At 47.2% G+C, this 15,601-nt stretch overlaps 1 protein-coding gene across 11 annotated transcripts in view; it reads left to right on the plus strand.

Annotated features, from left to right (window-relative positions):
- The window catches only part of Orp8 (Oxysterol-binding protein-related protein 8), a 131,154-nt gene that overhangs the window by 101,695 nt on the left and 13,858 nt on the right, over window positions 1-15,601 (plus strand). For all 11 annotated transcript variants that reach the window (XM_075690286.1, XM_075690287.1, XM_075690289.1 and 8 more), the window contains 2 exons: window positions 12,660-12,845; window positions 13,125-13,492. In XM_075690286.1, coding sequence (XP_075546401.1) covers window positions 12,660-12,845; window positions 13,125-13,492 — 554 coding nt within the window. The remainder of the gene's footprint in view (window positions 1-12,659; window positions 12,846-13,124; window positions 13,493-15,601) is intronic.

Genomic DNA, 15,601 nt, shown 5'->3' on the forward strand with positions numbered 1-15,601 from the left:
TGGGCGTTCGGAGTTCCCGAAACTTGCGCGCAGGACTGGCGCAAACAGAAGGAGAATATTTTCGCCAGCAAAGCAACAAGGAAGGGTTTCAGTGGACTGAAGCAGGGCCGCTTCGCCAAAATAGAAGAGCTGCTCATGGAATATCTGAATACGTACAAGAGCAGCGAGCAGCACAGTGACCTGTGACGACCGATCTGCTCCAAGTACGGGCAGTGCAGTTAGCCCTACAGAAAGAGATAATGCGGAGTGACTTCAAAGCAAATAGGTGCTGGCTATCAAATTTTATGAAAAGAAAAGTCTTTTCTCTTCGAAGGCAGACAGGGAACTGCCAAAAATTGCCTGAAGAATATGAATAGAAATTGCACAGTTTTCAGTGGTACGGTTTGAAGTTGCACCATAGAAACAGCTACCACTTCGGACAGATTGGAAATGCTGATCAGACGCCGTTTTAGTTTGACATGCCTGCCACCACAACCATTGAAAAGAAGGTGAAGCAAGTGCGCGTTTTGTCTTCTGGCCACGAAAAAACTAGTCACCGCAATGCTTTATTGCACTGCGGATGGGCGCAAGCTGCCCCTGTATCTCCCGAAAAGAATCGTGTTTCAGAGTGGCGCGATTGTGCGTGCAAAGGAAAAAGGTTGGATGACCACGGACTTTGTTGCTGACTGGATTGATAACCACTGGTGGGAGAGGCCTGGCGGCAGTCTGGGTGTGCGTGCGTAGCGCGCCTCGCTGCAGTACTTTGCTGGATGGGTGAAAGATGCATGGTGCACGATCCCGTCTGCCATGGTCAACAAGACCTTTAAAAAGTGCGGGATTTCGAATGCCATGGATGGCACCAAGGACAAAATGCTTTGGTCTGTTGCTAGCAATAAGGAGTTGTCTGATAGCGACGAGGAGTGATATCTATTACCCCATGCGACTTGTACCGGCGCAGTGAAAATCTTGGTGGCAATGTACGCCGCTTCCATTTGTGTTTTTATTCATTGCAACTTTACTGTAGTGAGAATAAATCAGTTTTTTCCAAATAGAGAAAATAGTATTTCTATATGAAAGCACGAGGTGCACCATATTGCATTCTTTTTTTTGTTCGTCATGGAAAACGGGTGCGCATTATAATCGAGGGCGCGTTAGAATTAAGTAAATATGGCAGTTGCTTACCGATAATTCAGACTTGACAGTGACAGCCAAAACATCCGAATAACAGGGACTTTGAAATACTGCATTCGCCAGAAAATCAGCGACCCTTTCTTTTTTTTTGGGGGGGGGGGGGGGGGGGGGAGTTCCACAGATATATATATATAAAAAGGATAGGTGCCATATTCTTGGATCATCACTTTCAGGGTTGCCTTCAGTTTCGTGTGACTATACTTGTGGACAACTTTCTGTGGCAATGAAGGGAAAGCTGCAGAGGCAAAGTGCGTACAAGCTAAAGCGCTTCTGAAAGAAGTCCCGCCTTTTCATCAGTGTTTAAGCTGGAAAAGAGAATACACAAAACCTTATTTACAACAGATAAATAAACGAATTGTCTGAGAATATAGCCCCAGTTTGTCAACACGTTGCTATGGGCAAGTACGCTTGCCTGTGGTCTAGACAGATCCTTGGCCACGATTTTCTAGCGATGCCTTTTATGCTAGTCCTTTTCGTGCTTTGCGCACTTTGTCAGTGTTCAGAGAAGCACTCCCCCCACATTATCAATGGTATTAGCCGCCCATGAACAGTGGATGATAAGAGCGGAACTCGCACACCAAATTGTGCAAATCACAAGTGCAGCCTAGCCTTTGCAACTTCTTGGCTTGACCTGCCCTTTGGTTTAGGCACACTTGGCAACTACTAAATCAACTATGCTTCTCTAGTTTCGGTTTCAAGGGGATGCAGGCAACATGGGGGACGGCCCTTCCAGCAATGTGTAAAGATGAGATAATCTCTCTTTGTGCTCAACTTGGTGGCTAAATCAGCAAATGGCCAGGCAGTTGGAGTCTGAACTATCGCACAACGCGCTGTAATTGTCCAAAATTTCGGTCATCCTTGTACATTAACTATATGGGGCCAGTGGTGGTGTTCAGATAATCGAGTATGTCCGAATTATTAGTCGACGACTGTACACACCGGTGTCTTGTGCCACGGTCATAGAGTTGGGGTGACGGAGGCATCCTTGATGAAGCCTTTCCACTTGCATTTTACAGCTGGCCATGCCATCCGATGTGTAGAGCAGATATATAAGCGGTGGTCCTATTAAATTAAGAGTTTAAGTGCCAAGGGAAGGGAAATGCAGCCAAGGATGCAAACAACTAGATGGTCTCATGAGATAAAGGAATTTTCAGGCATAGGATGGGGTCAGCTGATGCAAGACAGGGTAATCCTAGATCGATAGGAGAGGCCTACATCCTGCAGTGGACATAAAATAGGCTGCTGCTGCTGATAATGACGACTGCAATGTTGATTACGGAAAAGAAAAAAACTTCTGGGGTATGATGTGCAGTGATAATCAGTCCATAAGTTGAAAGCGGCAACTATTTGAGATGCTGTGCTAATGGTAATACAGTTGAACCTTGATAAACGAACCTCAGTGTAACGAAATTCTCAATGTCGCAAAGTATTTAACTTTTGATAACTTCCTGGCCGTAGAACATCCTGCAATTAGAACCTCAATATAACGAAGTGTGTTTATGTGCAATTTCCATATAATGAAATTTCACTGCCACCGCGAAGAAATACAGAGACAATAAATGGAAACTTCTGTGGATGCAGATGGTCAAATTACACGCTGCTGCTTGCTAATGCACCCCTCAAATTACCCTGCAAGACCGACACAGACCACCGCAACATCATGCTTCGTATAAAGTCCAAGTGCGATAAGATCCTATCACGTCATGTGCGGTGTATGCTTTGGTTGCAAGTGAAATCTTGTGAGGGTGAACCGAGAGGGATGGTGACATGATGAGCACCGTCTTCCTGCATGAGCAAAGTGAAAGGGGAGGAGAAGAGCCAGCTTGCGGCAGTGCAATCAAGCACGTGCAAGGGGAGGGGGGACAGAGGAAGAATTGGTAGACAGGTACCTTCTTTTGTAGCACAACCGTAGATGTGCATGGCTGTCAGCGTGGCAACGTGCACGTGCGGCTCCCGTGCCCTGTTTTATAGGTGATCTGCCGCATGTGCAAGGAGTGGGCAAGCTGAGATGGCATGGTGTCATGTGCACTGTCTTCCCACACGTTTAGTACTGGAGGTTGCATAATCTCACGTTTCAGAGATGCGTTGAAGTGAAAAACAGGCAAAGCATTTGCTCCCTGCTGCCGGCGCTTTTCATGAGAGCGTCGTCATGTTGCAGGCGACACTGTCAGCCGCGCAGTGGAGTGGACGTGAAAATGTGGCTCCTTTTGCTTCGTATCACCGATGTGATGATATCATTGACACAGCGTGAAGACGTCTATGTTCCAGGCCTGTCCAAAGAACCCTTTCGACAGAAAGCCCCTAAGCCCTCCACCTCTTTTTTTTTTATGTGGTTCTGCACCACAAAATGCCACATGGCCCAATGGATCTCTTTGGAGGCATGAGTGTCACTCGCACTCCTCTGTTATATCATGAACCTCCTCCATCAGGGCAAGGAGGTTCACGATGAAGTGCTTGAGGGAGGAGGTTCATGATAACGAAGTGCTTGAGCAAAATGAAGGTGGGAAAATACGATGGATAAGGAAGGAGAGGGGAAACATAACATTGGTCAGTTCACTGCCTCGTGCAAGTATGTTCCCTTTGCTGCTGCATCCTTGGCCTGTCACCGACTACAGTAGAAACTTGTTGATACGATCCCATTTCATACAGTTTCCCAGCGCCAACATTTGCATTCAAGAATGCAAAAAAATGACCCGATATAGTTCTTCTTTACTGGCTGATATGTTCTTGGAAAACATATTTTGGCACCAATGTTCAGTATATTGCCAAGCTGCAACTGTACGATACTTTTTCCATCTACTAGATCCCATGTAAACAAGAAAAGGTGCGAGGCATGCCTAATAGAGAGCAGTAGGCACCCGCAACAGCAGCTTCCCTGCAGTGCTCGTCAACCCACGTTAAGTGAAAATTCCGCCATGCACACGGTTTCCTATACCAATACCAACAAATCTCCTCGCTGGTCATCACACATTGCCATTCACAGCTATTGCCGCCACCCAGTTGCGATAAGCATCTTTACCTATCTGTTTAACATCACATGCTGCATAGTGCCGTTGGAAGGGTATTACACGCTCTTAGTAGTGTTAGATACTGGACCTTTTCCTGGTATACTTAAAGTTCACCAGACCACATCGAATCACCGTCACACCTAATTAAGGTGCGCAAAAGCACATCTACCACGTTCCCGAGGCGCAGCACGTCCAGATAAGTGGGCACCCCCCCCACCTTGTGCGCCGCATGTGGAGCTATTGTCCCATTGCTTGACTCTTCCCGAAAGTGTAGCGGGAGCCTGGCACGATTCCAGGTAACCTGGATCCCGAGCAAAGCTGCTTTACGGCTCTGAAAGGTCGCTGGAGAACAACCCGCCTACCCCCCGCTAAGGGCTTGCAAACTCGGAGGGAACGACGGCTGTCAGTCACCATGAAGCCCTCGGAACCCCCATCCACCTATTGTGATGGCACTTGTAAACCTGAAGGGAACGACGGCTGTAATTCACCGTAAAGCCTTGGGAGCAACCCCCCCATCTGATTATTGTGACGGCAGTTGCAGACCAGAAGGGCAATACCGGAGGCAAGTCATCCCTTAGACAGTGAAGCCCATGGAACGACGCCCTGAGCCGAATGTGACTGCACTCGCACGGGCGCCTACCATTGGCCGAAAATGACAACACGTGAGCGGGTTCGACGACTGGCTGAACAGGACGTTGCCTCGAGACACCGAAGGGGTTAAAGCCAGAGACCGGGAGCAGAGAGGAGCAAGCATTTCTTCATTCATTCATCTCTTTTGGGCTTCTTGCCACAGGCCGTAGCGTCTGAGTTGCTGCCGGCCAGCAATGACTTTAGTACTATTAATTTTTTTGTATCTTTATTATAAATAATGTAAATAAACCTTCAGTTTTCATCTCAAACTCCTCCTCAACCTTGGCCAACTCCAGCACTCAACGGCAAGATCCAATATCTGGTGGACACCCCGCAGGGGCGTCTGCGTCAGCAGGCGTTTGGTGTTTTGCGACACCACGTACCCAAGCACACGAGGGTTGGCCCCTCCCGCGTGTAGCCGTGCGCGGCTTAGTCATGTCCGGGGAAAAGAGGATCCTGGGGATTAAGCCAATGCCGGGTGTTTGGACCTTTACGGCCCCTCGGCGGCGGCAACACACCCCTTTGGCCTCGGCTTCACGTGGACGGCACCCCCGGACTGACCCACCCGGGGGAAATCGGCAGTCGCCTCTTCCTGTCTCTTCCTCTCAAATCTTCGTCTTTATCTCTTACTTTTTGACCTTTCCTGTCTTCTCCTCTCTTCCATTTACTTCATTCTCCTCGGCGGCAAGGGTTAACCTTGTGTGGGATAGCCAACCTTGGTTATAACAGATTTGGTTATAGTAGTGTCATACAGCTGGCGCACGCAGGCCGTCTTTTCACGGTCCTGCAGCGTCCCCTCATGGGGCTCCATGGTGGGTGGCTGGCGGCGCTGCCGAATTTTCACATATATCTATGGCAAGTTCTTTTCCAACACTTCCTGATCGCCCTCATAAACGAGGGCGCACCGAAGAAGTTTTCAAGTTTTTTAGCCGAAACAATGACAATTTTCCAAGATTTCATGTTGTACATTCAGAGAAAGAAGAAAAGGCAGCAAGAATGATCTCACCTTTTCTTGTTGCGAAGACACTTAGTGAAGCTTTTGGCCCAGGTTATAAAGTCTCTAAGTTGGCAAGTGGCGACCTCCTCTTAGAACTGCGTGATAAGGCACAGTACGAGAAACTCTCTAATATAGTATCTTTTGGAAGTCTTCCAGTGACGGTCACACCGCACCGCACAATGAACACCACCCGCGGAGTCGTTTCCGATGCAGATCTCATGGAACTGACTGAAGCCAAACTACTGGAGGGCGGGAGCGATCAAAATGTGACCAATGTCAAGAGAATAAAGATCAGGCGCGATGGCAAGGAGATTGAGACAAAGCACTTAATTCTAACTTTTGCATCAAGTATGCTACCTGAGACCATTGAGGCTGGCTATATAAAGATCCGAGTCAGACCGTACATCCCCAATCCTCTCCGATGCTTTAAGTGTCAAAGATTTGGCCACAGTTCACAGAACTGCCGAGGCCGCCAGACTTGTGCAAAATGTAGTGCCCAAGAACACCCATCTGACAATTGCGAGAATGCTCCACACTGCGTGAACTGTGATGGGGAACACGCCGCGTACTCGCGGTCCTGTCTATTATGGAAAAAAGAAAAAGAAATAGTCACAATCAAAGTTAAGGAAAATATATCGTTCAAAGAGGCACGCAGGTGGGTAGCATACCTTCCAAAGAAAAGCTTTGCCAAAGTGGCGCGTCAGGGGGCAGCGTCACAACGGCCTCCGGCGGCTGTCCGGCCCACAAGCAGTGAGTCAGCAGTTATGCCATCTGCCCCCCCGGTGGTTGCAGCTAGCGCTGCTCCGCCAACTGAGCAGAAGGGACCATCGACCCCGAAGGTGGGCGTATCCGAGGCTGCCCCAACCTCCCCGGCCCCTTCCAGCGCTGGCAACAGCCGGCGCAGCCAAATCCCTCGGGGAGCCCCATCGACCTCCAGGCTGGTGGGTGCAGGGGTCTTGCCCTCCAAGGTGGGACCCTCTCTGGTAACCTCTCGCTCGCAAGAGCACGTGTCCGGAGCCTCACTAGAGGCAATGGACACTACACCTGTCCTGAAGGCGCACCAAACGCCTAAGGAGCGGCGAGGCTCCCTCGAATGCTCCAGAAAGGGCAAGACCCCGGTTACAGGGCCTCGAAAGAGCTCTGTAATCTAATCTCTGAAATCTCTCTAATTAATAGCTCTGTTTCCATACACACAGCACCTATTTGCTTCCAATATGGATAAGTGGAACCCCGTTCATACGTTTTTCACCGGACCGGGAAAAAAAAACGTAACAGCCCGGAAAACGCAACAGTGAGGAAAGCTCCGAAAATGAATGAAAAAAAGTGCAGCTTCAACTATAGACAATTTATTTCCACAGAGTGCGCTTAGGACCTAAAAAAAAGTCCAGAATTGTGGCTTGCCGTTTCTTTCGCTCGCTAGAAATCACCACACGTTTCTCAATAGCCTGGAAGGCCGCATTGCTGTCAGCGTCGCTGTGAGGTGCGACGTACCTGCGGAGGAGGTCCAGAGCCGCAACGGCTTTTCGAAAGCTACGATTTGGCAACTCCCCGGCATCATGCGGCTCGTGCATCGCAGTCTGCGACTTCACTCGCGACCGAGATCCCATCGATCTCGGCGATGCTCTGACACTCTGACGTCCCGACAACAACATCCACGGCGACGTAGTCGTCGTGTGTGACCGCCATTTTGGCTTTTGGCGAGTTTTGGCCGGGCTTGGCTATGGAGCTGGCTGCAAGAAGCCGCACGCCAATTCGATGGCGGCCTCTCGAACTGGCGTGCGGCTTCTTGCAGCCAGTTCCATAGCCAAGCCCGGCCAAAACTCGTCAAAAGCCAAAATGGCGGTTGGAGCGCGTTGCCTACTTTAGCCCAGGCGGGTTCGGGGGGCTAAGTTGCGACGTATCATGCGGGAACGTTTTCACAGCTACGACGTAACAGCGGGGTTCCTTATACATTGGATCCTATGGAAGCTATGCCGGGACCGGATGAAAACGACGTAGCAGCCGGGAAAACGCAGCAGTGAGGAACGTAACAGCGGGGTTCTACTGTACACAGATAATTCAATGGAACGTCAGAGGTCTCCTTAGAAACCTCGATGATGTTCAAGAACTAATCCACAAACACAATCCAAAAGTGCTGTGTCTACAGGAAACACACTTAAAATCAAAGCACACAAACTTTCTCCGACAGTATGCAACTTTTCGCAAGGATCGCGATGATGCTGTCGCATCATCGGGTGGTGTCGCCATTGTTATCCATAAAAGCCTTGCGGGTCAACTTTTACAGCTACAAACCCCTCTTGAAGCAGTGGCGGTTCGAGCTGTTCTCCTAAACAAACTCATCACCATTAGCTCTCTTTACATACCCCCACATTACAAATTAAACAAACACGATTTTAAGTCCTATATAGATCAATTGCCAGAACCTTATGTTGTTCTTGGCGATTTCAATGCATACAGCTCTCTGTGGGGCGACTCTCGTATAGATGCGTGAGGTCGTCTTGTTGAACAGTTCCTTTTTTCTTCTGGTGCGTGCCTTCTCAATAAGAGGAAATCCACATATTACTGTCTTGCAAACAAAACCTTTTCTTCAATTGATCTCAGCATAGTCTCCCCATCTATACTGCCTGAACTCGAATGGGAAGTTACGAACAATCCTTATGGAAGCGACCACTTCCCCATACTATTAAGAACACTTAATGAAAACGAATATCCACCACAGGCTCCTAGGTGGAAGATTGAGACAGCTGACTGGGAGAAATTCCGAACTCTTACTAGTATCTCGTGGGCTGATATGTCTTCATTAGAAATCGGTGCTGCTGTGGAGTACTTTACAGCATTCATTATAGATGCCGCATCTAAATGCATATCTGAAGTAGGTGGCTTGGCATGCAAACGGCGATCCCGTGGTGGAACGACAAATGCAGGATCGCCCGTAAGAAACAGAACAAAGCGTGGGGGTTGCAACGCGCTTCTCCCACTGCGGAGAATCTTATCAACTTTAAAAAAGTAAAATACCAAGGCAGGTGAACCCGCCGACAGGCCAGAAGAGAAACTTGGCAGAAGTTTATATCGAGTATCAATTCGTTTACAGATGAGGCCAAAGCCTGGAACAGGGTTAATAGGATAAGAGGGCAACAAGCATATTCACTTCCTTTAATAAACACACAGGGCGATACACTGCAAGATCAGGCAGACTCACTTGGGGAGCCCTTTGAGAGCGTATCAAGTTCAACCAATTATTCACAATCTTTTCTTAAATATAAACAAATAGAAGAACGTAAGCCATTCACAAGAAAAAGTAGAGAGAATGAGCCTTACAACCGTCCTTTTAGTATTGCCGAGTTGAGAGCTGCCTTGAGTACATGCAAGAGCTCTGTTCCGGGATCTGACAGAATAATGTACGAAATGATAAAAAACCTACACAATGACACGCAAGTCAGACTACTCGCACTTTTTAACACTATTTGGGCTGTGGGATACCTTCCAACCGCATGGAAAGAAGCCATTGTGGTCCTGGTTTTGAAACAAGGCAAAGACCCTTCCTCAGTGGCAAGTTACCGCCCGATAGCCCTCACAAGTTGCCTTTTTAAGATATTTGAAAAAATGATTAATCGGCGACTAATTCATTTCTTTGAACAAAACAAAATGCTTGATCCCTATCAATGTGGCTTCAGAGAGGGGCGCTCCACAACTGATCATCTTGTACGTATTGAAGGAAACATCCGTGATGCATTTGTACACAAACAGTTTTTCCTATCCGTATTCCTCGACATGGAGAAGGCATACGACACAGCGTGGCGCTACGGAATCTTGAGAGACTTGTCAAGAAATGGGCATTTATGGCAATATGCTAAACCTAATAGAAAGCTATTTGTCGAATCGTATCTTCAGAGTAAAAGTCGGTAATGTACTGTCATGTCCTTTTGTACAGGAAACTGGTGTACCCCAGGGAGGCGTGCTTAGCTGCACACTCTTTATCGTGAAGATGAACACGCTTCGTGCTTCATTACCGCCGGCCATTTTCTATTCTGTCTATGTGGACGACATTCAAATAGCTTTTAAGTCGTGTAACCCAGCAGTGTTCGAGAGACAGGTACAGCATGGCTTGAACAAAGTATCAAAATGGGCAGAGAAAAATGGATTTAAAATCAATCCAAACAAAAGTTCTTGTGTTCTTTTTACACGAGAGAGAGGCCTGATCCCGGATCCTTGCTTAGAACTGTGTGGACAACAAATGCCTATCAACAAAGAGCACAAATTTCTAGGTATTATACTTGACGATAGACTCACTTTCATTCCACACATTAATTATCTGAAAGAAAAATGTCTAAAAACAATGAACTTAATGAAACTTCTATCTCAGACTATGTGGGGTAGTGACAGAAAGTGTCTAATGAATCTCTACAAGAGCCTAATTTGGTCACGATTGGATTATGGTGCCATAGTGTATAACTCTGCCGCCCCGAGCGCGCTAAGGATGCTGGATCCTGTCCACCATCTAGGCATCCGCTTAGCAACTGGCGCTTTTAGAACAAGCCCAATGGAAAGCTTATATGCCGAATCGAATGAGTGGCCGCTCCACTTGCAGAGATCATACATCAGCTTTACATATATAAGACAACCTTTCTCGCTGGGTGTGAAGGAGCTTAGCGATGAAATGCATGTCCCACTCCTGGAGCACCGCTTAATGCGCCTAACCAAGCTATTACCTCCTTTGGACTGGCAGGTCACAGAATGCGACGTATCCTTTCTAAAAGTTTCAAAGCATGCTCCAGAGGTAGAAATTCGAATGCATTTCCTAGAACTTCAGTACAAGCACTCATGCACAGAGTTCTACACAGACGCTTCCAAGTCACATGCCGGAGTATCCTATGCAGCCATCGGTCCACCTTTTTCGGAATCTGATGTACTACATCCAGAAACAAGTATCTTTACGGCAGAGGCCTACGCTATATGGTCGGCTGTAAAGCATATAAAGAAATCAAAACTCCAAAAAGTCGTTATATATACAGACTCCTTAAGTGTGGTGAAGGCCTTAATGTCACCCTACAAACATAAAAATCCTGTACTTACTGAGGTCTATACCGACCTGTGCAAAGCTTATCTATCTAGCTAGCATATCATCATATGCTGGGTACTTGACCACAGGGGAATCGAAGGTAACGTTCTGGCATACCAGATGGCTACGTCAATTGCACCCCCTGCTGTTAATAATACTGCTTTGGTGCCTCTCACAGATCTAAAAACCTTACATACGAAAGAAACTGTGAAACCACTGGCAACGCATGTAAAACGCAGAAATAAATAATAAACTGCACGTTATAAAGCCACAGTTAGGTTTTTGGCCCTCCCCAACAAGATCTCGGCGAACAGATGTCCTATTCTGTCGCTTCAGAATAGGACACACATTTGGCACCCATAATTATCTGCTTACTGGAAGTGAACCTCCAACCTGTGGTAGATGCAGTGAGAGGCTTACCGTCCTCCACGTTCTCCTGGAGTGTCGGGAAGCCGAAACGGAGAGAAAGAAACATTTTCCGCTTGCTTACCATTATTACATCCCTCTACACCCGGCTATGTTTCTTGGTAAGGAACCGCTCTTTGACACCAAGGCAGTCCTCAACTTCTTAAATGATGTCTTACTACACATTATATGCCCATTAAATTCGTAGAGCATCCTCGCTCCAGAGGATGCCGCTGCGATAACAGTTTTGCATAGCACATGCCTCCAGGCCCTTGTTTTTCAAGGGCTCTAAGGAGGCAGTAGTGCTCTAGCGTATCTTATAACCTTATATATTTTTACACTTCGTATCATTCTTTTTAAATTCATCTTAATGTTCATAGTACACATCATAAGTCATCGCCATAATCTTATTACACAGATTTTACGCACTTTAGTGCGACCATTTTTAAGGTCCCTCTACAGCCAGGTCACACCAACTTAATCGAACTCATGATTACACTGCGAAGTCATTACCACGGACATGGCGCTCTTTGGCCATACTTGGCCCTTGCGCCATAAAACATCAAACATTCATTCAACATCTGGTGGACAGCGGTGGTATTGTCCTCCAGATCCAACAGTAGACATTAACCCAAATGCGCTGTCACTCACTGTTGCAGGCAGCATAAAGTGAGCATCATGTTTCGCTCTGGTGGCATCATGGCATTGTATTCTAGCTGTATTTTATTTTGGTTTCCCATTGCGGTCTTAAAACGACAATTCATGTCTTGGGTCGCTCAGACACCACAAGAGTCGGCGTCCCATGCTGCAACAATTCTCTCCAAGTGAGCACACCAGAACTTCTAACTCAAATTATCTGCCTCACAAAGCTGCTGAATCGAGCCGAATTCAAGAAGCTTGCCGAAGCTGCAAAAAAGAAACACATCGGGGCATGTCAGCATCTCGTCTCGTGCTGCAATGATTCATGCAATGCTTTGCCTTACAATGCAGATGACAGCTACAGCTGAGTGTGACGAATTTCTTTCAGGGCTTCAGATTATACATTTTCCCATGTATCAAGCTTTTTTTTCTTGCATTTCTTTCCAGAACATATGAACAATGTTTTATTGCATACTTATTAAGCAGTTAAGAGTCAGCACTCATGCATGTGTTCCTTATGTGCATTTTGTCTTTGGCTGCCAAGTATTTACTCGTGATGCCATGTCAGGCTTGCTGTGCTGGCACTTCTTGAGGTGCATGGAGTGTTGTGATGTGCGAGCATGTGAAAAAGTTTAAAGGCTCGCTTACAGCTCGTATTGGCTCTTACACATCTGTTTATTCATCGACAAAGCTGTGGATGTGAAGTGTTTGAGGTCTTGGCAGTGATGCATTTGATCTGTGCACAATGCAGGCTGTGGCAGCACGTGTCGGCAGCCATAGTACGTGGGGACCAGGTGGCAGCCACTGAGGAGAAGACTATCCTGGAAGAGGCGCAGCGCAGGAGCACCAAGGAGAGACAAGCACGCATGGAACCTTGGATGCCCCGCTTCTTCATCCAGGACCTGCTCACGGGTGACTACCTCTACAAGCACGCCGAGTAAGCCCCCATTGACTGGCAGTAAAAACACCGGGTCTCCTTGCTGTGTCATTCCAGACAGCCCAAGAATGTCTGAGACACTACATACGCCAATACTCATTGGCTGGAAGCAGTGCCTTGGGCAGTCCTTGGAAGTCCGGGATGACAAATCAAAGAGGCTCATTGTGACATCCCTCGATGCGCTGACGTGTCACCTGACTATGAAGGTGTCACTGAAAGCAATCACTCTTGGGCGTGGCTGTTGCTTAATTCTTTCATTCTTTTTTTCCCCATGTTCAGCTCCCGCCCATGGGACCCTCGGAATGACGTTGTTCAGTTTGAGCGGAACGGAGTGATTCAGAGCAAGACTCGACATCAGACACCCATCGTGCCCTCGGGGGGCAGTCTTGTGAGCATTGAGGGGAGCCCTCCTGAGAGTCAGGGTGGCCTGCGCAGGCGCATCTTGCACTCGAGCCCGCGGCAGGTGGCTGCTCACCTCACTCACCGCCACCATCACCACCACAGGCACCAGCAGCAGCAACCGGGCTCAGTCCCTGCGAGTTCTAAGAAAGATAGAAAGAAGAAAGTTGCTGTTGGACATCTCCACAGTGGTAGCTCCTCGGCTGAGCGAGGCGCGTGCTTCTCCTGTGATTCCACTGACAGCGAAGGTGGGTGCCCTAGCACAGGGTTCGCAATATTAAAATTGCTGAAGCACTTGACTTGCCATGTCATCTGGGACTTGTACTCCGTGTACAGGTGGGGCAGAAGGCAAGCTCTGTCCGTGGCGCGCTCTGCATTTCTTTTGCACCGAAAACAAAGTGAAACACCCACTTGGGAGGCATCGTGCACGATGGCATTCTTAGCGCACGCGACATGTGGCACTCTGCCGGTCCCTACCTTGAATATACTGAATATTCGAAAAATTGAACAGTCAATATTCAAGTTGCGAATAGGATTATTCAAACGTTCATAGTTTGATTTGATTCGATGATATTCATTATTTGCACACCCATAGCTTTAAGCATACATTTGCTGCACACTGATATTGGTGAGAAACATCTTGTATTTACTTTGTTATGTCAAATAATTAAATATATCGATGTTTGACTATTAGTGAAGGGGTCGGCTTGCCTCTTGTCACATGCAGTGGCATATGTGGTGTGACCCCACAGTACTGACAGAGATTTGTACTGTATTTACTGACATAATGAACATACCTCCCCACTTCTTTAATCAAAAAGTGAGTTTTTTTCTTTTTCTTGCATAATGTTTGTACCCTGAAGTTTCCCATAGGAAACGCACAATACAATTTGATGTTCGATATGGTGTCCGACATGCTGGAACGGCAGCTGGATCTAAGGCGTTTGGCTGTGCCATAGTGCCACATCGGAAGCCTGACGTATGACAAACGTAGGAGGCACATGGTACAATTTGGTATTCGATATAGCGTCCGACGATCCTGAAACTGCGGCGCCTTGCCATGCTGTAGTTCCAGATAAAATGCCTGTGCACAACAGGTGTCCGATCAGGTTCTGCGGCACGCCAAAATGTGTTGAATCCGCATGCCATTCTGGCACACCGGATGCCGTGTCGGACACCATGTTGGACGCTGAATCCTACAGTGTCTCCTACCTGTTAGAGGTGGCCACGGAAAATGAACACTCGAAATTTTACCTCGCATAATAAACTCAAACCGCAACATTGTTAAAATGTTTCTGAGAAAAAAAAAAGTGTGATCGTTATGCAAATAAATACGGTACGTAGCTTATTGAAGCCGCATGTCACAGAAGGCTGTGGCCTTGTTTCTGTTTCATGTATGCTGTGCAGATATGTGGCTGGTGTCCTTGTTGTGAAAGTTCCTATGTGTCCTTGAATCACCATGTTATCATAACTGCAGTGACATTGCACCGACAGTAATGATGTGGCACATACGTGTTCTAGGTGTGAATAGAATGTTTTACAATCAGAAGAGGTGTGCTCAGTAAGCTACCATGCTGATACCAATGATAGCAGCTATTACATTCACAGGATCAACCAGCTGGTGCTGAATTATTCTCCAGCCACATCTCTGCATGTCAGTAAAATATCTGCACCTTGCGACAGCCTGGTGCTGTTCTCTTTCTATGTGTGTTTCTTTTCTCCTTTCTTTCTTCTTAACATAAAGCCAACAAGGCTGGTGGCCCTAAATCTTGTTTTGAATTTATTCATAACTGTGTGCAATAAATAGACTGTAATGCTCGGGTCAGTGATTCCCCAGCGTGAATTTGTCTTTAATGATTGGTACTCTGACTACTCGTTCTCGTTTTATTCAACTCCTCAGGCACAGTTGGAGTAGATTCTAACTTTACCAGGCACAGAAGAGGCTGTGTTGAAATAACAGAAGTTTGTTTAGAGAAACGTTGAAGGTGCCACGTTGGACCTAGAGTTTTTGCTCCCCATCGCCACATAACTTGTTGAATATGTTGAATTGCTTAAAGAGTCCTTGAAATAGTTTGGACAAATTTTGTAGACGCATAGGGTACAACTGCAGTAATACATTAGCGCCACAGTTTAAGTGAAGTGCTCATATTAAGAGAGCTACAGACGATTACAAGTTGCCCTCCTCCCCTAGCTATGCTTTTTCTCCTCAACTCGTTCACCAATTGACCGGGCCTAAGCTCTGCCTTCACTGGCTCTGCGTCGTGACCTGACGTCGTGTTATCTACTTCCGGTTGTCTTGATGCCAGCGCATGAAGCCTCTCCAACCTCTCCGCTAGCCGCCTGGCTGTCAAACCCCT

This window comes from Dermacentor variabilis, chromosome 4 (genome assembly GCF_050947875.1).
Source record: "Dermacentor variabilis isolate Ectoservices chromosome 4, ASM5094787v1, whole genome shotgun sequence".
Classification (NCBI taxonomy): domain Eukaryota; kingdom Metazoa; phylum Arthropoda; class Arachnida; order Ixodida; family Ixodidae; genus Dermacentor; species Dermacentor variabilis.